The 20,838-nt window shown below is 42.6% G+C and overlaps 1 protein-coding gene across 4 annotated transcripts in view; it reads right to left on the bottom strand.

The window, feature by feature from the left end:
• Window positions 1–20,838, bottom strand: part of LOC311148922 (ecotropic viral integration site 5 protein homolog) — a 106,995-nt gene that overhangs the window by 28,639 nt on the left and 57,518 nt on the right. For 3 of the 4 annotated variants that reach the window (XM_084185946.1, XM_084185947.1, XM_084185948.1), the window contains 11 exons: window positions 20,444–20,587; window positions 19,982–20,071; window positions 19,571–19,668; window positions 19,308–19,368; window positions 19,023–19,076; window positions 17,451–17,483; window positions 16,828–16,974; window positions 13,697–13,828; window positions 3,371–3,511; window positions 2,985–3,143; window positions 436–582 (listed from right to left, as the gene is read on the bottom strand). In XM_084185946.1, the coding sequence (XP_084042072.1) occupies window positions 436–582; window positions 2,985–3,143; window positions 3,371–3,511; window positions 13,697–13,828; window positions 16,828–16,974; window positions 17,451–17,483; window positions 19,023–19,076; window positions 19,308–19,368; window positions 19,571–19,668; window positions 19,982–20,071; window positions 20,444–20,587 (1,206 nt within the window). The remainder of the gene's footprint in view (window positions 1–435; window positions 583–2,984; window positions 3,144–3,370; window positions 3,512–13,696; window positions 13,829–16,827; window positions 16,975–17,450; window positions 17,484–19,022; window positions 19,077–19,307; window positions 19,369–19,570; window positions 19,669–19,981; window positions 20,072–20,443; window positions 20,588–20,838) is intronic. The other variant, XM_084185949.1, reaches the window with a different exon arrangement.

The raw sequence follows: 20,838 nt of genomic DNA on the forward strand, positions 1-20,838 counted from the left end.
TGTTGCTGAGCTGCAGAGTGCGGTTTAACACACACACACACGTTTAACACCATCAGCAGCACAGAGATCTTATCTGAAGATGTCAAGTCAAAAGCAGAACAAACTGCTTTCCTGTTCAGAACCTTGACTCTGAAGACCTGGAGGCAACACATCAGATAAAAGGATGATTTTTGACAACTTATCAAACCAGTGATTGAGAAATATTCAGTGATTTTCAGCTGATACCCTTTTCACACGATTGTGCTGATTCTTTTCACATTGTCCTTTCCGGCATGGTTTCAGATACTACAGTGGAGCATTATGCAGCATAACCAGGCCAGCAAAGTACAGTTGGCTCAGCTCGGTTGTGCTCAGTAGTGTGAATAGGGTATCAATGGAGAAGCCACCTCACCAGCCGGCTCTAGTCATCCCAACAGCAAACAGACACTTTCTTACCTTGCACTCAATCTCTGCCTGTTTGCGTTTGATCTCCTGCAGCTGAACGTGTAGGCTCTTGTTCTGGGTGGTCAGCACAGTCACACGCTCCTGAAAGCCCTGCCCCTCCTGCTCCGCCCGACGCAGCTGGTTGCCATGGATCTGGTTCTGCAGGCGGGGAGGGATATGGAAGGTAAATATTGGGAGGGGGCAGTTTAGTCACTACACAACCCCTCTGCTATATCACAAAAAGCAACCTATTTTAAACAATTTCTATATCTTGAATCATTATTTGCCTACTACCATTAGAAAGTAGTAACTTAAAATATTTGCCCTCTTCAACTCGGAATACATCATCACTGCCTTACACCAGCACCAGTACATCTGGAGCTCCGGATACTTTGACAGTTAAATAATATGTACCTCTGCTGCCCCCTAGTGATTTGATAATGCAATAAAAGGGGCCATTTGAATACTCTCAAGTTCAAGTTGTCACATGCACAAGTACATTGAAATGCTTAACTTGCAAGCTCTACCCAACAGTGCAGTAGTCAATATCAAAAAAGTATAACTAATAAAACAAAAACAAAACACAGAGAAATAAGAGAGGAAGTTATATACAGGGTCAGTGCCAATACCACATTTACAATGTGCAGGGACACCAGAGTATTGAGGTAGATATGTACATGTAGGCAGGGATTAGGACAAATTGACTGGTAGCAGGATAAATAATAGTACTAATAATAATAGTAAACAGTATGGCAGAAGCATAAGTGGTGGGTGAACAGTGCATTCGGAAAGTATTCAGACACCCTTGACTTTTTCCACATTGTGTTACGTTACAGCCTTATTCTAAAATTAATTAAATAAAATGTTGTTCCTCATCAATCTACACACAACACCACATAATGACAAAGCGAAAACAGGTTTTTAGGAATGGTTGCAAATTTATAAAAAAAAAAAAACAGAAATACCTTATTTACATAAGTATTCAGACCCTTTGCTATGAGACTCGAAATTGAGCTCAGGGGCATCCTGTTTCCATTGATCATCCTTGAGATGTTTCTACAACTTGATTGGAGTCCACCTGTGGTAAATCCAATTGATTGGACATGATTTGGAAAGGCAAACACCTGTCTAAGTTCCCACAGTTGACAGTGCATGCCAGAGCAAAAACCATGTCATGAGGTTGAAGGAATTGTCCGTAGAGCTCCAAGACAGGATTGTGTCGAGGCACAGATCTGGGGAAGGGTACCAAAACATTCCTGCAGCATTGGAAGTCCCCAAGAACACAATGGCCACCATCATTCTTAAATGGAAGACGTTTGAAACCACCAAGACTCTTCATAGAGCTGGCCGCCCGGCCAAACTGAGCAATCGGGGGAGAAGGGCCTTGGTCAGGGAGGTGACCAAGAACCTGATTGTCACTCTGACAGAGCTCCAGAGTTCCTCTGTGGAGATTGGAGAACCTTCCAGAAGGACAACCATATCTGCAGCACCACCAATCAGGCCACTCCTCAGTAAAAGGCACATGACAGCCCACTTGGAGTTTGCCAAAAGGCACCTAAAGGACTCTCAGACAATGAGAAACAAGATTCTCTGGTCTGATTCAAAGAGTCTGATGAACTCTTTGGCCTGAATGCAAAGCATCACGTCTGGAGGAAACCTGGCACCATCCCAACGGTGAAGCATGGTGATGGAAGCGTCATACTGTGGGGATGTTTTTCAGCGGCAGGGATTGGGAGACTAGTCAGGATCGAGGGAAAGATGAACGGAGCAAAATACAGAGAGATCCTTGATGAAAACCTGCTCCAGAGCACTCAGGACCTCAGACTGGGGCGAAGGTTCACCTTCCAACAGGACAACGACCCTAAGCACACAGCCAAGACAACGCAGGAGTGGCTTCGGGACAAGTCTCTGAATGTCCTTGAGTGGCCCAGCCAGATCCCGGACTTGAACCCGATCGAACATCTCTGGAGAAACCTGAAAATAGCTGTGCAGCGACGCTCCCCATCCAACCTGACAGAGCTTGAGAGTATCTGCAGAGAAGAATGGGAGAAACTACCCAAATACAGGTGTGCCAAGCTTGTAGCGTCATACCCAAGAAGACTCGAGGCTGTAATCGTTGCCAAAGGTGCTTCAACAAAGTACTGAGTAAAGGGTCTGAATACTTATGTAAATGTGATATCATTTTTTAAATATACATTATATACATTTATATACATTTGCAAACATTTCTAAAAACCTGTTATTGCTTTGTTATTATGGGGTATTGTGTGTAGATTAATTAGGGGAAAAAACAAATGTAATCAATTTTAGAATAAGGCTGTAATGTAATGTAATATAATGTGGAAAAAGTCAAGGTGTCGGAATAATTTCCGAATGCGCTGTATGTATTGTAAGTGTGTGGATGTTAGTGTGAGTGTGTGTGTGTGTGCAACTGTGTCAGTGTAAGCGTGATAGATGGATATACATGTAAACAGGGCAAACACATGCATGTCAAGATACAAGATACAGGTACACTACTAATATTTCTACAAAGGCTTAGCTATGTGTGTGTGCCCTCTGACCTGTGTCTCCAGCTCCATCATCCTCTGTCGTGTCTCTCTGAGCTCTGCCTGGGCCTCGGCCTCCCGTAGTCGGACACTCATCAGCTCGTCCTGCAGCTCACACATAGTAATCTTCCTAGGGCTGTCCTTCCAGCGGCCCGCCGTACGTGCCAGGTGACACTGTAGGAGCAGGGGGAGACGCACGCAGTCAACCAAAGATGCTCGGACTCTACACAACTAAAATAGCTAAGTCCTCACCTTATATGGTGTGGATAACATCTGTTCCTCCTTACCTGCCAGAGGTCCTCCAGGTCTCTGTCCGGTTGTCTGAGCTCCTTCAGTCCAGTCACAGCCTAGGCTTCCCTCATAAATTATACTATATTATACTATATTAAGATGTTCCTTACCTGCCAGTGCTCCTCCAGGTCTCTGACCTGTTGTCTGAGCTCCTTCAGCCCCGTCACAGCCTCAGCCTCTCTCAGCTTCACTGCTATCAGCTCCTCCTGCAACCGCACTACGTTGGTGTCATCTGGCAGAGATGTGTTCCTCTGAGGTGAGAGACAGAAACACAAACAGTCACAACCAAAACAATGACTGAGAAGACCCAATTTCAGGATATGGAGTATGCTGGAGAGGGACAATAAAATACCAGGGATGTGTTCAGCAGGGCACAACGTTGTGGAATTTACAGATAGAAAAATATATTATGTAGATTCTATTCAGAATTTCATCTCTGTCACATGAAACCACTCGCATCAGGTGCGCTTTTTAGAACAGTGTTTTCCCGCCAATTGCATTTTGGCAAATGTTTGAAAATGTAGTTTTACATTGGCTGCTTCATTACAGTAGTTGCATGTTACATAATATTGCTTGGTGGCTATTGTTGCATGTTTGGATGAAAGTCCCAAAAATGTTATGTTCCTTGTAGGGCTGTGACGGTACCAGTATCGCAATATTTTTTCCATGGCAAAAAATGAAAACCCGGAGCAGAACAAACTCTTTGGTCCTTTAAAAACCTGCTGTATGTAAAATATTGTGTGACTAAGGACTCTATTCAATCTGTAAAGCTGAAACGTTACAGAATCCCCGATAAAAATGTAAAAGTAATTTCCGATTGTGCCGACATAAGCAGCGTTTACTGTGAATGCAGTCTCCACTAAAGCGGGAACATTGCCTTTAAATTTCAACCACGACGGCAGGAGAGGGGCATGTGCGTACCGATAGGACGCATGGGGAGTGAATAGCTCTGTTTTGTACCGACAAACGAATGGTTATATGTAGAAACTAGACAACAAAGTTTAAATAAAGCCTCTAAAACCGATAAATCAACATATTCCCAAGCAACTGGGGAGAGTGAGCGATCGGTTGCGTACAACAGCGAACCAATCAGATGGTAAAGCGGCGCGGCGACATGAATCCAACAATCCATGGCTTACCCCAGAGGAAAGGACGAGGCGGAGCAACTTGGAGACACAAACAGTGAAATGAACAGTTAAAGGCTATCCAGGAAAACATCGCTTAAATGCTCTCAATGCACACCAAAACAAATGAACTGCTACAATCTTATTACAAAAGTGGATTCACTCGAAAAGAAAGTAGAGGCAATCGTGTCAGACACGCACAAACACAGAATGAGAAACAGAATGAGACGAAACATGAAAATATTGTCCTTACTGGAAGATGAGGAACAAGGAGATCTTTCCAGCTACGATTTAACTATACTTCAATGTAATTCTATTTATTTTTGTGACTTGCAAACCTGTTGTAAAATGAAAAAGAGTTTGGGACAGATTAAGAGAAGATGTTGAGTCATTATTCCTTGTTTATCATTATAGCTAAGATACAATGGTGGTTATTTGTGGCTCTATCCAAGGGATTGGGACGGGGTGACTGGGAGGGCATCAAAAATGTATCTGAGGTGTGTGTGTGGGGCCTCCACTCATCTCACTCCAGTCTCTCGGTGGACCCACTCTCCCCATGTAGACACCCACCAGCCACTATATTTCAATTTAGTAGGTAATACAAACTGACCACAATACTTAAGTGGCAGTCTTTCTCCAATGTATGTACAATTACATAATCCACAGACTTTTGGTACATTAGGAGAGGAGTTGGCGCTTAAAAGCCCTAAAAAGGCATAGCGCCTGCTAAAATGTTTTATCTGGTTCTTCAATGATAGACGGAACAGACAAAGTTAACTTTGATTTTATACAATTAAAGACCAACATAATCCAATTTATAAAATGGAATGTGCACAGGCTCCATGATGGGAAAAAAAACATATGATTCTTGAACACTTAGAGATTGTCAGCAGATGTGGTTTTCCTGCAAGAGTTACATTTCAAAAAAGGAGAAATTGAATATTTAAAGAGCTGGGTTGGAGAGGCCAATACTGCCACCTACTGTAGTAACAGCAGAGGTGTAGGCATGCTGATAAATAATAATACACCATTTTCCCTTAGATCCCAGCAAACGGACCAAGAAGGCCATTTTCTAATGTTGAATTGTACCTTACATGGTGAAAAATACACATTGATTTCATTGTATATCCTACCAGGGCAAATGTGGTGTTTTTAGATAGGATTTAAGCTATTAGATCAAATCCAGACAGGAACAATTAGTTTAGCAGGCGACCTAAATCATACATTCGATAAGATTGACAGAAGTAGCAATAAAAAAGGCAAATTCAAAAAAGGAACCTCCAAAAAGGCTGAAAAACGTCATCTCTACAAATAATTTACAAGACACCTGGTTACTATTGCCAACTACATAAGACTGCTCATTTTTTCCCTCAAAATAAGAAAAGCTATTCAAGAATTGACTACCAACATATTCATTTCCAAAATGCTCTCAACAATTTATTGGGTTAAAAAAATCCATGATATCGGATCATTCTCCGGTATCACACTTAATTACACCAACAGAAAATACACTTAGCGAAAGAATATGGAGAATGAACAGAGCGCATCTTCAAGACCCAAAATGTATTAACCTCTTCATCACTAGGCACCTGGCTAAAGTGCCTGCCTCGAAAATGCATGCCCAAATTGAATAGAGTATATCTCCAAAACAACAAGGGCTATAAACATAATCTTGGTAGCAAAAGAAAGGTAACACAGGCGATATGTATCTTTAAGTGAAATAATTAATGTGGGTATTCCTGTGTCAGAGTACATGATGCTAGAACATAGCATAAAATTGGGAGGTTTTGATTCCGCCTGAAAGTAACTTCAGGTTTTATAGGAAATGCTTTATTGGACTTATGCAGCTGCAGCCCCTAAATTCTATGGGACCATAGCCCAATATCTGATGAGTTGTAGGGGTTTTAGTTGAAGTATGTTTAGGCGGATTACCAAATGGAGACATTTGGGCACCATCAGTGCCATTTGACTTTTATCAGGTACCAGACAGCAAAAGTAATTTAATTTCACTAACATATCACTATATGTGTACGTTCCATCAAAATACAACTGTTTTGATGTTGTTTCCAATGTTCTCCCAGACCTCTATACGTGTTCCCATTAAAATAAACCATACAATGGGAAAGTTTGACTCCAAACTGAGCAGATTTATTAGAAACTATAAACAACAAATGTAAAAACAAAAAGTCCACACATCCCAAAACTATAAACAATGATATGGTGTCCTTGGGTGGGTTGTCACACAAAATGTAGACCATTTTTACCCTAAAACTTGCTATCGTGCAAATCCTTGAAACAGTTACACTTTGATGTAATGCACAAAGGGACTTGGCACTTCCTGCAGTACACAGGTGTTTTCACTTTGGGGATGCCAACATCCAGACATCTCCTACAGTTCTTCCTGTCTTTGCTGGCATCATCACCATAGTATTCTGGCATGCAGGATGTTGGTGGTGGTCGTGGTGGAGGTTGTGGTTCAGACTGTTTAGCAAAGCTCACCATTTCTGTGAGTAGCTTTTCCCTGAACTTCTTCTGTGTGTACGGCTTAGTGGGGTTGTTCTTATGGAGTTCTTTGTGAAGTAGGAAACTATTTACAACAGCAATATCAACAAAATGAAAAAGAAAAGTCTTATACCATTTCATCGTCTTGTGGTGAACACTGTAGTATCCAATCAATGCGTCGGATAAAGGAAAGGGGAGACCATGACGCAGTGGTGTCGATTGTGGGTCCTGGGACTCTGGTGGGCATAAACCGGATTGGGTCTGGTCGTTCATCATTCTCTTCTCTATTATGCCACCTATCTTCTTCTTCCTCTTCTTCCTCCCCGACTCTTGGAGTGGCAGGCCTACCTCCACCACGCTGACTTGGATGCGCTGACTTTGAGAAAGCTTTCCCTTTTCTTTTGGGTTGAGGGCTCTTTACAGGGGACTCAGTGTCCGATGAAGACCGTGGCCGAGGGAGGGGAGCAGAAGTGCGTTGTCTAGACAAGCGGCCAGGCTGAGGAAGAGGAGGCTCTGCCTGAGGAAGGGGAAGCAGTGGCTGAGGAGGCAGATGCTCTGGCTGTGGCTCATCACCCCTATAATCATCTTCACTGTGCAAACAAGACAAAAGAAAATCATGACTAAAACACACTTGTATTCATTCATTGACAAATCTGACTCAAAACAGTCAGATATATAAAATAAATAGTTAGAACTATGAGAATGTTGACTAAAGTGATATTTCAGTGACAAGAAATAATACACATAGCATTCTATTGTAAGTAAACTTGCTTGTGGGCCTCGAAGCTAAGCTAGCGCTAACTTGAGCTTCAGTTACTCAAATAGATATTTTAGAATGTATGTTTTGTACTCATACAATAAATTAGTAATAGTAGTATTAGAAGTAATAAATAACAATGGGATTACATACTCTTCTGATGCTTGAGTAGGGCCCTGGACACGATAACCTTCGTTCTCGTCGTTGGGGTCTGGTTCGTCCGGTCTAAGCAGGTCCTCATCGTCCGATTCAGAATCAATGGGGATACATGGAGTCCAACTTTCATCTGTTACAATTAATAACGCCTCTGTAACTGTATATTTGTTACTAGAGCCTGCCATATTTTTATAAACCGAAATTCAAGTGCTGTTGTGCACTCTGCGTAACCGTGCGTAATGCAGCAAGTCAACTAATATGAGACAATGAGGTGCGCACTTGGATATTTCAACAACCGGTTGGTCGATTTTGACATGTGACCCCCTCTATCGAAAGCTCTGGATCAGTATAATTAAATTAGCACAATTGCAAGCCACTGTGATTGCATCATATATCCAGAAGATGCGAGAAAACAGTGCCTGTTGTGATTGAAACAAACTGACTAATCTTCAAACACATTGTTGGCCATGTAAAACGATGGAAACTCATTGAAATCGACTCGGAATGAGAGAGAGACACTAGAGTATCTTTTCAAGTGGTTTTATTTGATCAGACACTACTTTTGGTAACAAAAACAACAAAGGTAAGACGCAGTTTGTTGGAATAAGGTTGAGAAAAATAAGTTAACTGTCTACGAATATACGGGCATGCACGGTTTCAAAATACAGTACTGGTTTTGCTATATGCTTATACAGTGAGGGAAAAAAGTATTTGATCTCCTGCTGATTTTGTACGTTTACCCACTGACAAAGAAATTATCAGTCTATAATTTTAATGTTAGGTTTATTTGAACAGTGAGACAGAATAACAACAAAAAAATCCAGAAAAACGCATGTCAAAAATGAGGGAAATAAGTATTTGACCCCCTCTCAATCAGAAAGATTTTTGGCTCCCAGGTGTCTTTTATACAGGTAACGAGCTGAGATTAGGAGCACACTCTTAAAGGGAGTGCTCCTAATCTCAGCTTGTTACCTGTATAAAAGACACCCGTCCACAGAAGCAATCAATCAATCAGATTCTCCACCATGGCCAAGACCAAAGAGCTCTCCAAGGATGTCAGGGACAAGATTGTAGACCTACACAAGGCTGGAATGGGCTACAAGACCATCGCCAAGCAGCTTGGTGAGAAGGCGACAACAGTTGGTGCGATTATTCGCAAATGGAAGAAACACAAAAGATCTGTCAATCTCCCTCGGCCTGGGGCTCCATGCAGGATCTCACCTCGTGGAGTTGCAATGATCATGAGAACGGTGAGGAATCAGCCCAGAACTACACGGGAGGATCTTGTCAATGATCTCAAGGCAGCAGGGACCATAGTCACCAAGAAAACAATTGGTAACACACTACGCCGTGAAGGACTGAAATCCTGCAGCGCCCGCAAGGTCCCCCTGCTCAAGAAAGCACATATACAGGGCCGTCTGAAGTTTGCCAATGAACATCTGAATGATTCAGAGGAGAACTGGGTGAAAGTGTTGTGGTCAGATGAGACCAAAATCGAGCTCTTTGGCATCAACTCAACTCGCCGTGTTTGGAGGAGGAGGAATGCTGCCTATGACCCCAAGAACACCATCCCCACCGTCAAACATGGAGGTGGAAACATTATGCTAAGGGGGTGTTTTTCTGCTAAGGGGGACAGGACAACTTCATCGCATCAAAGGGACGATGGACAGGGCCATGTACCGTCAAATCTTGGGTGAGAACCTCCTTCCCTCAGCCAGGGCATTGAAAATGGGTTGTGGATGGGTATTCCAGCATGACAATGACCCAAAACACAGGGCCAAGGCAACAAAGGAGTTGCTCAAGAAGAAGCACATTAAGGTCCTGGAGTGGCCTAGCCAGTCTCCAGACCTTAATCCCATAGAAAATCTGTGGAGGGAGCTGAAGGTTCGAGTTGCCAAACGTCAGCCTCGAAACCATAATGACTTGGAGAAGATCTGCAAAGAGGAGTGGAACAAAATCCCTCCTGAGATGTGTGCAAACCTGGTGGCCAACTACAAGAAACGTCTGACCTCTGTGATTGCCAACAAGGGTTTTGCCACCAAGTACTAAGTCATGTTTTGCAGAGGGGTCAAATACTTATTTCCCTCATTAAAATGCAAATCAATTTATAAAAATTTTGACATGCGTTATTCTGGATTTTGTTGTTGTTATTCTGTCTCTCACTGTTCAAATAAACCTACCATTAAAATTATAGACTGATCATGTCTTTGTCAGTGGCCAAACGTACAAAATCAGCAGGGGACAAATACCTTTTTCCCTCACTGTATATTTGTTTGGAGTCTGAATATTATTTCATTTGGACAACAACAGTTTAGCTAGATTCACAGTTGAGACGCTTCTCGTTCCAGTGGTGTATAACATTCAGGTATTCACACGTTTAAAAACCATACTACGTCATTGTTTGAGATTGCGGGAGGAGTACCCCGGATATGGGGAACCTCGTGATGAGGTTAAATACGTAAATGAAAAAATAAAAACCTTTACCATTACAAATGTAGGCAGAGGACAGAGAACAGCCAACCCGCGATATAATTTGAGATGCTTTTAAGGCGTACGTTAGGGGAATAATAATCTCATACTCGCAAAAGTTAGTTAAGTTGTAATTTTAAAAGATACAAATGTATTAATTAGAACAACAAGATCAATTACCATTTTAAAAGCTTCTATGAAAATATATACTGAACAAAAATATAAACGCAATGTGTAAAGTGTTGGTCCCATGTTTAATGAGCTGAAATAAAAGATCCCAGAAATGTTCCATACTCAAAAAATGCTTATTTCTCTAAAATGTTGTGCACAAATTTGTTTACATCCCTGTTACTGAGCATCTATCCTTTGCCAAGATAATCCATCCTCCTGACAGGTGTGGCATATCAAGAAGCTGATTAAACAGCATAATATTACACATATGCACCTTGTGCTGGGAACAATAAAAGACCACTGTAAAATGTGCAGTTGTGTCACACAACACAATGCCACAGATGTCTCAAGTTTTGAGGGAGCGTGCAATTGGGATGCTGACTGCAGGAATATCCACCAGAATTTAATGTTCATTTCTCTACCATAAGCTGCCGAGCAGCAGCACACAAGTCTAAGATCACCATGTGCAATGCCAAGCATCGGCTGGAGTTGTGTAAAGCTCGACGCCATTGGACTCTGGAGCAGTGGAAACACGTTCTCTGGAGTGATGAATCACGCTTCACCATCTGGCAGTCCGACGGACGATTCTGGGTTTTATGGATGCCAGGAGAACGCTACCTGCCCCAACGCATAGTGCCAACTGCAAAGTTTGGTGGAGGAGGAATAATGGTCTGGGGCTGTTTTTCATGGTTCGGGCTAGGCCCCTTAGTTCCAGTGAAAGGAAATCTACATCTTAACGCTACAGCATACAATGACATTCTAGAAGATTCTGTGCTTCCAACTTTGTGGCAACAGTTTAATGCCCTTTCCTGTTTCAGCATAACAATGCCACCGCGCACAAAGCGAGGTCCATACAGAAATGGTTTGTTGAGATCGGTATGGAAGAACTTGACTGGCCTGCACAGAGCCCTGACCTCAACCCCATCGAACACCTTTGGGATGAATTGTAACGCAGACTGCGAGCCAGGCCTAATCGCCCAACATCAGTGCCAGACCTCACTAATTCTGTTGTGGCTAAATGGAAGCAAGTCCCCGCAGCAATGTTCCAACATCTAGTGGAAAGCCTTCCCAGAAGAGTGGAGGCTGTTATAGCAGCAAAGGGGGGACCAACTCCATATTAATGCCCATGATTTTGGAATGAGATGTTTGACGAGCAGCTGTCCACATACTTTTGGTCATTTTGTGTATTTAAGGAGTGCATGGTGACATGACAGTATTGGAGGATTTGGACAAATCTATGGATACCATAATTGCGTCTGTCAAACAGGCAGGCCGACCTCTTATTTTATTGAATAGGAAGAAATAGGCTCCAACAAAGCCCTCTTGGTTGTTAGTGAAGTCGAATTAAAATGAAGAAATGTTGTTGAAATGAATTACTTTCAGCACCATTTGCTGTCCACCACTGTTTGATTATGCCGCAGCCACTCCAAAGCTGATATCTGCCCACTTGCCTTTTTAGTTGACTTTCTCCTGCACTCTCTCTCCTCATTAATAAGTTCATGATTGAAAAAGTGTCTGTCTCGTGACATTGTCATACATTTGGTCTCCAGTTTATGAGCTACAAAAATGTTTTAACACACATAGGCTACTACTGTTTCTACCGTAGGCTACATTATTTAGGCTATATTAAATTAATTTGAGGAAGCGTTGGTCTCTCCAACATCACCATGGCGAGGCACGCATGGACAAGCTAAATATTTTGAGCCCCTGCCTTTGGAAAAGTGGGCACTGCTTACTTATCATGGGGCGGCATCAGCGCTCACTTAAATAGCCCTCATGCCACTGGGTGAGAGAAGTTATCATTGTTTTGGGGCAGAATAATGTGAGGTGTTATGTTGTTGTTGGAGGTGCGTCTTGGTCAGTTTAGCTCGGAAAATGCCGCCCTCGTCAAACTGCCGCTCTAGGCTGCTTTCGAATCCTGCCTAATAGGCTGGCCGGCTGTGGGGCCTAATCATATAATTACATTTAGAATCCCTATTAACTCAATAGCATCTCTGTTGGTCAAAGATTTGTCATTAAACTTTTAAAATGTATGACCTTTTATTGTGGCATAAACTCAACCAGTCATGATGTTTTCATCTGATTGTCAAAGGGCTCCTTTACTAGGCTACCCGTGCACTCCCAACATATTTCCAGCCTCTAAACAGTGGGGAATGGAAAGACATCTTCAAGCCTCCGACATATGGGAATGATAAATAATGGTGTAATAGCCTACAGTTTTCTTGACATTTTGTTTTAATTATTGTGATAGGCTCATGTTTTACCGGTACGGCATACCCCACTGTTTATTTTGCCGGAATGACGTACCGGACCACACTGCCTTACTTTCACCCCTGAACATAATTTAGGAAATTACGCTTAATCCAGTTTAAACTAATGTATAGAATTTATTACACAAGAGACAAAATTCTCACTCAGGGTGCAGTGAGACACCCGATGGGTTGGACAATACTTTTCTCGTCAATCATCTTCAAAAACGTATACTTAACTGGAAATCAACCAATCCCCCATCGTTAACACAATGGAAAGGCCAAATGCTTTATTATCTAAATGTTGAAAGTGCGTGGGCAATGTACAGAAACAAAATGGTGCAGTTTGAGGTCATGTGGCAGAGAGTGATGCGGGCACTGGAGATTGGGGTGTGAGCAGGTGGGTCTGGGCAGGGGTGATGTTGTGGATGTTTGTGTGTGGCTGTATGTTGTCGTTTGTATGTAAAAAAAAAAAAAAACTATTAAAACATTTAATCTATCATGCTGTAAAGCTGAATTTCCGCAATGTGGATTGAATAGACCCCTAAATAAATGTGACTCTGGATGAAAACATAATGTTTGTTTCCAACATTAGGTCTGTTTCCTCAAGAAGTTAAATCCGCTTCGCATTTTGTTTCTTTGCCACGATACTAACAAGTATTGCAATACTGGTATAGTCCCAGCCCTAGTTCCTTGTATGCATGCATATTATTTTCTGTTGGTTGCATCATTTTACAAAACTAATTTAACCGGTTGTTAACTGGTTAATGGGGGTCAGTTAGTCTGCAGCAACATTTTATGAAATGTGCATTCCTAATGTAGAACAAACATGCCTCTAGTCTCTACATGTAGAAACGGAATCACATCAGCTCTAGTCATGACATTTATATCTGCAATATCCCATAACGTTTGCCTATTCCAGGTGGAATGCCTGACAGAGGAGTTGGACTAGGCGGCACTGTGACAGTGAGAGAGTTCATGATAGACAGTCTGAGCCAGGTAACACACCTTCTCTATGTCCAGGATCTTGTCTTGCATCTCCTTGAGGGCACACTGTGACTCCGCCTCCTTTAGCCTGGCCTGAACCAGCTCTCTCTCCAGCTGCAGGATAGACTCCTCTGTGTAGCGCGGGTTACCCTTCTACAGTAGGGAGGAAGGAGAAGGAGGAACAGGAGAGAGTGAGGAAGAACTCTTCTTTCATACACCTATTGAAATGGTTTCCCAGAACTCAAATTAGGAATAATGTGTTAGAATCTCGAAATAACACTGGTAATTCAAATGACCTACTTAAAATCAAGTTACAATACACACATTGTTTCGAAACAATATAAAATGTTATACATTTTCACTCAATAGATTTGTATATATATAAACATAGTATTGTGGAGAAAAAAAATATGATTGTTGAGCAATCAGCACGAGAAATACATATTTATTGTGCTGTAGCTAGCTACCTTGTTCAATTGCACACCACTAACAACCCCCTCTAAAATACACCAAGTAGTATGGCAGTTCACTTTCAAAAACATATTCTCAAATGTCATCCTTGATTTCCACAGAGGACAACAAATTAGCCTCACTCTTCCAACGCATTATAAATGTTTAATGAATATAGCAGCTCATTGTCAGAGCAAGAGAGCACATTATGTAAAACACTGCAGTGCAGACATCATCACAACATGTTTCACTAAATCAGCTCATCAATATTAAAGGGTCTGTTTAGCACCAAGAGTGGGTCCCACTGGGGTACCACACACACCAACAGCTCTGACTCCACGTTATATACACCCACATCAGACAGCAGCGCCTTATAAATTCATGAATCCTTTCTAGGAGTATGCTAATGACTGCAAAAGGTGGCTGCACTGCGCAAACAGCATGTCCCAATTTGAAGTCATGCATGCACACAGGATCATTATGCATAGAGTGAGAGAGAGACAGAGAGAGATAGAGTGTGTTCTTCAGTGAAGAGGTGGGGAGAATCCATTTCACTGTCACCTTCACTAACTGCGAATTTGTTGCTAAGCAGTGTACATATTTTGATTAAGTGTGAAAAGTAAACATTGCTAACACAGGATATACATGCAGTGCTTTCGGAAAGTATTCAGACCCCCTTGACTTTTTCACATTTTGTCACGTTACAGCCTTATTCAAAAAAAAAAAAAAAAAATATTATCCTCAGAAATCTACACACAATACCCCACAATGACAAAACGAAAACAGGTTTAGACATTTTTGCAAATGTATTACAAATAAAAAACAGAAATAAATTATTTACATAAGTATTCAGACCCTTTGCTATGATATTCGAAATTGAGCTCAGGTGTATCCTGTTTCCATTGATCATCCTTGAGATGTTTCTACAACTTGATTGGAGTCCACCTGTGGTAAATTCAATTGATTGGACATGATTTGGAAAGGCACACACTTGTCTATATAAGGTCCCACAGCTGACAGTGCATGTCAGAGCAAAAGCCAAGCCATGAGGTCGAAGGAATTGTCCGTAGAGCTCCGAGACAGGATTGTGTCGAGGCACAGATCTGGGGAAGGGGACCGAAAAATTTCTGCAGCATTGAAGGTCCCCAAGAACACAATGGCCTCCATCATTCTTAAATGGAAGAAGTTTGGAACCACCAAGACTCTTCCTAGAGCTGGCCGCCCGACCAAACTGAGCAATTGAGGGAGAAGGGCCTTGGTCAGAGAGGTGTCCAAGAACCTGATGGTCACTCTGACAGAGCTCTAGAGTTCCTCTGTGGAGATGGGAGAACATTCCAGAACGACAACGATCTCTGCAGCACTCCACCAATCAGGCCTTTATGGTAGAGTGGCCAGACAGAAGCCACTCCTCAGTAAAAGGCATATGACAGCTTGGAGTTTGCCAAAAGGCACCTAAAGACTATCAGACCATGAGAAACAAGATTCTCTGGTCTGATGAAACCAAGATTGAACTCTTTGGAGTGAATGCCAAGCGTCACTTCTGGAGGAAACCTGGCACCATCTCTACGGTGAAGTATGGTGGTGGCGTGTTTCAGTGGCAGGGACTGGGAGACTAGTCGGGATCGAGGCAAAGATGAACGGAGCAAAGTACAGAGAGATCCTTGATGAAAACCTGCTCCAGAGTGCTCAGGACCTCAGACTGGGGCGAAGGTTCATCTTCCAACAGGACAATGACCCTAAGCACACAGCCAAGACAATGCAGGAGTGGCTTTGGGACAAGTCTCTTAATGTCCTTGAGTGGCCCAGCCAGAGTCCGGACTTGAACCCGATAGAACATCTCTAGAGAGACCTGAAAATAGCTGTGCAGCAACGCTCCCCATCCAACCTGACAGAGTTTAAGAGGCTCTGCAGAGAAGAATTGGAGAAACTCCCCAAATACAGCTGTGCCAAGCTTGTAGCGTCATACCCAAGAAGACTCGAGGCTGTAATCGCTGCCTAAGGTGCTTCAAGAAAGTACTGAGTAAAGTGTCTGAATACCTATGTGACTGTGATATTTCCGTATTTTTTTAAATAGAAATGAGCAAAAAGTTATAAAATCCTGTTTTTGCGTTGTCATTATGGGGTATTGGGTGTAGATTGATGAGTGGAAAAAAACATTTTAATACATTTTAGAATAAGGCCGTAAACTACCAAAATGTGAAACAAGTCAAGGGGTCTGAATACTTTCCGAAGGCACTGTCTAACATGGCTAGTCCTCAAGACATGAACGTGGACAGAATAAACTCTGTATTCAGTCACTGCCCATGCATCCAATGCTATAACAAAAGCTGCAATGTTATTCAAATCTCATGATTATCTGACATTTATAAGAAATCTTCCCATTAAATAGTGAACATCAACAAGCCAAAATAGTCACCCCACATCAGGAGACATTTCAACAATCCCAATATCCTGCCCCTGAGTCAAATATGGTTCCTGTCGTAGAGACCAGACCACTGATCCTAGCCTGATGGATGGAGGGTTGACCAGGCCTGGGCTGGTGATCATCCCTCCCAGAGGTGGCACTGTAATATGTGCCACCTAGCAGGCGCTTTAATCCAAAGCGGTTTACAGTACAGTGAGTGCATACATCCCTGGAATTGTCATCGTCACACTAAACCAACTGAGCCATTCAGGAACTTGAGCACTGTGCTACTCCTTACCAATAGTGGTCTCTGCTGGAGCTCCCTGATGGTGCTCTGTGCCAGCTCCAGCTGAGCTGTGGCCTCTTCGCTCTGCTGCCTGACCGTGGCCAGCTCCCGCATGACCAGGTAGGTCTCCTCTGCCTCCTGGGCGCGTGTCACTTGTCCCTTTAGGACATAACCAACCGAGGTTGGGGTGAGCAGGGAGCACCACGGGGGTGGGATGGACGGAAGGGATGGGCAAATCAAAGATTATATAAATAAAACAGGATTGGGAGTTTTTAATTTTGAAACGCATGCTGTTTTTTCTCGTGCAAAGGTTTTTGATTGAGTCTCATTGGTGGACTCTGACTGATACGCTCTAAGCATTTTCTTTTGGCATGTTTCAAGATACTTAGGCATGCTGTTATGGGTGATTACATGCACTTCTTGAATCCTAGGTTTTCACCAAAGCGATCTGATTTCGATATCCTTATTTTACATTAATATATATATATATTTTTTTAATTGACATTTATTGTGCTATCATTTAAAGGTCAAATCATGAGCATGCAACGCTACATTGAGATTAAGACATTTGAGATGGGAAAGTGTAATGTAAGAGGGATGAGAGGGGATAGTGGAGGAGAAAATGAAGTTTATACCTGGATCAATCTATCTGCCAAGGAAGCACTTTCCTACAAAACAGAAATATCCACGAGAGAGAAAGCACAGAGAAAGAGAGACCAAAGAACTCAGTTATAATAGAAAACAAACGGACAAACACTTGATTTGGTTTTTATAAAGAGAAACTCAATGTTCATTTTCTTTCCTCCGTTGTTTTGGCAACCAATTACAATGTTCTAGGTGAATCCTAACTTCGACATAAGTCACTTAACCATGCATTGATGTCAACGGGAAAAGTTAGCAAATGCCCCATAGTGTCCAAGTTATTTTACAAGTATGGGAGGTAGAAAAGGAACATGGTCTTGAGGTGTGGTGATAAGGTTGTGGGGGTAAAGTGGTGACAAAGTGAGAATGATGTGGTGAGGGTGACAGACAACACGTGATGAGTTTCAGACAGGCAAAGCAGAAGACGAGGGTTAAACAGGGCCAAGAGGAAAATAAGACTTAGAAGATAGCTATAAACAGCAGGGTTTTTTTTAGATGTAGCCATGCTTTTTTAGGTTCTTAAGTGCCGCCTGGTTACGCTTTAGAAGCTTTTGAGCAATTCCAGTTAATATTTTGGGTATGAGAAGTTGTAGTCTTCGACTGGATTTGAAACGATACTGTGATATGAGTGAGTGAGTGGTTATGCCTCTAGACAGAGCCTGGTTGTTTGGGACAGACACTCAGGCAGTCCTCATGCATGGTGTCCTGGTACTCTGACCAGGCCTGGCAGTGCCTGTATATTTGTGCTCAGACACAAACAGCGGAGGATCCCAACAACATGCACAACAATGGCAGCCGCGCACTCTGGCATGCAGTGCTGCTCTGCATCATCTCAGAAGTGAACAGCCATCACTGAATGTAGCCTTTTAGAGCTCCACAGCCAGCTCCAGTCTCAGAGGGTCTGACGTGAAGTGAGCTGGCAACAGGAGGGTTGCTGGTATCAAATCCTAGATGCCATTGCCTGCCATTGTGCCCTTGAGCAAGGCACTTAACACCCCACACAAACAGCTCCCTGGGTGTCCAGTGTGGCAACCCCCCGCACCTCTCCAAAAACCTGTATGTGTATGCATGTTTCATTCGGAGGGGTTGGGTTAAAAGCAAAGTCAATATTTGGTTGGACCTTGTGTGCAATCGACCAATAAAGTGATCTTAATTTTACCTGATCCTGAGTGTGGATCAAGACTGAGACATGCATCTAAATGTAAGACTTGCATTCCAAAGCGAACTAGGATCCTTTTATCCAATGAGATATACACTCTGTCAGTGAGTGAGAATTCTAGTGTTGTCTTGTAAATTGGACAGACAGACCACACCAGCGCAGCCCAGTTAGCAACAACAAGACCCATGTGTCTTTAGTGACCAACGACAGACGCATGATGCATGAACAAGCACTTGATGGGTTAATGTATGTCGGGGTTACGGTCTTGTTGTGTGAATGGCCCTGACAAAGGGTTCACTGTTATAATATGGCTTATCATTATGACTGGTGTCATGAGATAGGATGGCAAGGAGAGCCATGGTTCAACCTGTTTACCACCCTCCCCCACCTCCTTCGTTTCACTCACTTTCTCCAGTGTGTCTATCCTCTGTTTCAGCAGTCTGTTCTCTGTGCGCAACCTCTGCAACACAAGGACACAGAACACAAATAAAATATAATTATTCCAAATATCATACATACCTGGGGTTTTAAGTACAGTGAACTCAGTTTATGGAGTGCGGTTATAGTGATCAACTGCTAATAGTGATCAAATTGACCTGTACTGATGTCTATAAGAGTGAACTATACTACTGCCTTGACTGATATCCTGGTAAGTCTAAAACATGTTTCAGCCTACTGCTCCACCACTCACCTTAATCTCCACCTGCTCCTCCATCTCCTTAGTTTTGATTGTAGTGTACTCCTTTTCTAACCTGAAAACAGGAGTCATACAGCATCATTACAGCACACTGGCACCACGTGTACTTGCAGCTAGCACCTATCTCCATCCCTCTGGAACTACTGTTGCCATGACAGCTCAAGGAACATATCAATCAATTACATCTGCAGTCACAGACGTGCTTTTACCGTAACCAGGCCTAGAGCCCAAAGAGCGAGCAGAAGCGTACTACTCACTTCTTCATCTTCTTGGCGTTGTACTTGACGTTATAAGCAGCGAGGATGACCTTGTCTGGTCCACTTTCCAGCTGGTGGGGGATGACCCTCTGAAAGTGCTACAGCACAGCAGGGAGAGACGTAACGATTGGGTGAGTATGAGACAGATATGCTCACACAACTTCAAGTGTAGGTTTAATGTCTTTCAATCTGTATCCTATAGCCTGGTCCAAGATCAGTTTGTGCAGTCTTGCCAACGCCTACGGTCATTGTCACAAACAGAACAAACTGATCTGGGACCAGACTATGTATCTTATGCCTGCCGGCAATAATTGCCCCTCTTGGATGAAAAAAGTTTGAATTGAATGGATCATTGTGTGCATTAACTCAGACAGGGTTCTAATGCCAATGGTTATGGCTGCTCAGTCATACCTGTAACATTCCCTCCATGTCTAGCTGTTCGAGTTCTACCTGGTTCATCTGTAGGATGGCCAGCCCCACACGGAACACTATCTCCAGACCCTGAGACAAGCATTACATTATCATTACATTATCATAGCATTACATTATCATAACATTACATTATCTAGTACCGCACAGAACACTGCGTTACCAAGGTGAAATTGAAGTTTAGTCCACAAGATATTCCAATGTGTCCTTTATGCCAAGGCCACCAGTGGGCGCCAATTGCTTGCATTTCCTCACAGACCCTTGTGTTGGCTGTAATAAAAACTATTCTGGACTCACTTGACTAGAAGTAGATTGTCAAACATGAGTAAATCAGACGTTCTTTAAAGCTACAATCTGGGATTAGTTTATCAGCAATATGGCAGCCCTGCCGCCTGTTTTGGCATACAGTTGGGGGATGGGGATTGCACCTTTAACCGGACTCACCTCTAACATGAAGATGTCAAAGATCCTAGTAGCAACAGGGAGAGGGAAGGAGGTGAGGAAGATGGTGAGGAACCAGGAGGAGGCGTACATAGAGGTGTGGAAACTTTGGGCCTGGAAGTGGATATGGAGGTCTGGGAGAAGTTCCTAAAGGAGGGGGTGGCACGGTGTGTCGGAGATAGAGGGAGACATGAATATAATAAAATATATAATCCTAAATAAAGATGTCACATTGACTAATTGTAAGACTCTGGATAAGAGTGTCTGCTAAATTATTAAATATATCATTTTTATTCATATTGTCATACTAAATCAACATTCTAAGGAGTCTTGGAACGTGCTGCTGTGCATCAATATTGCTCTGTAAAAGGTTTGTCATTCATTCATTCATGTACCGA

This window comes from Coregonus lavaretus, assembly GCF_964263955.1.
Source record: "Coregonus lavaretus genome assembly, chromosome: 21".
NCBI lineage: Eukaryota > Metazoa > Chordata > Actinopteri > Salmoniformes > Salmonidae > Coregonus > Coregonus lavaretus.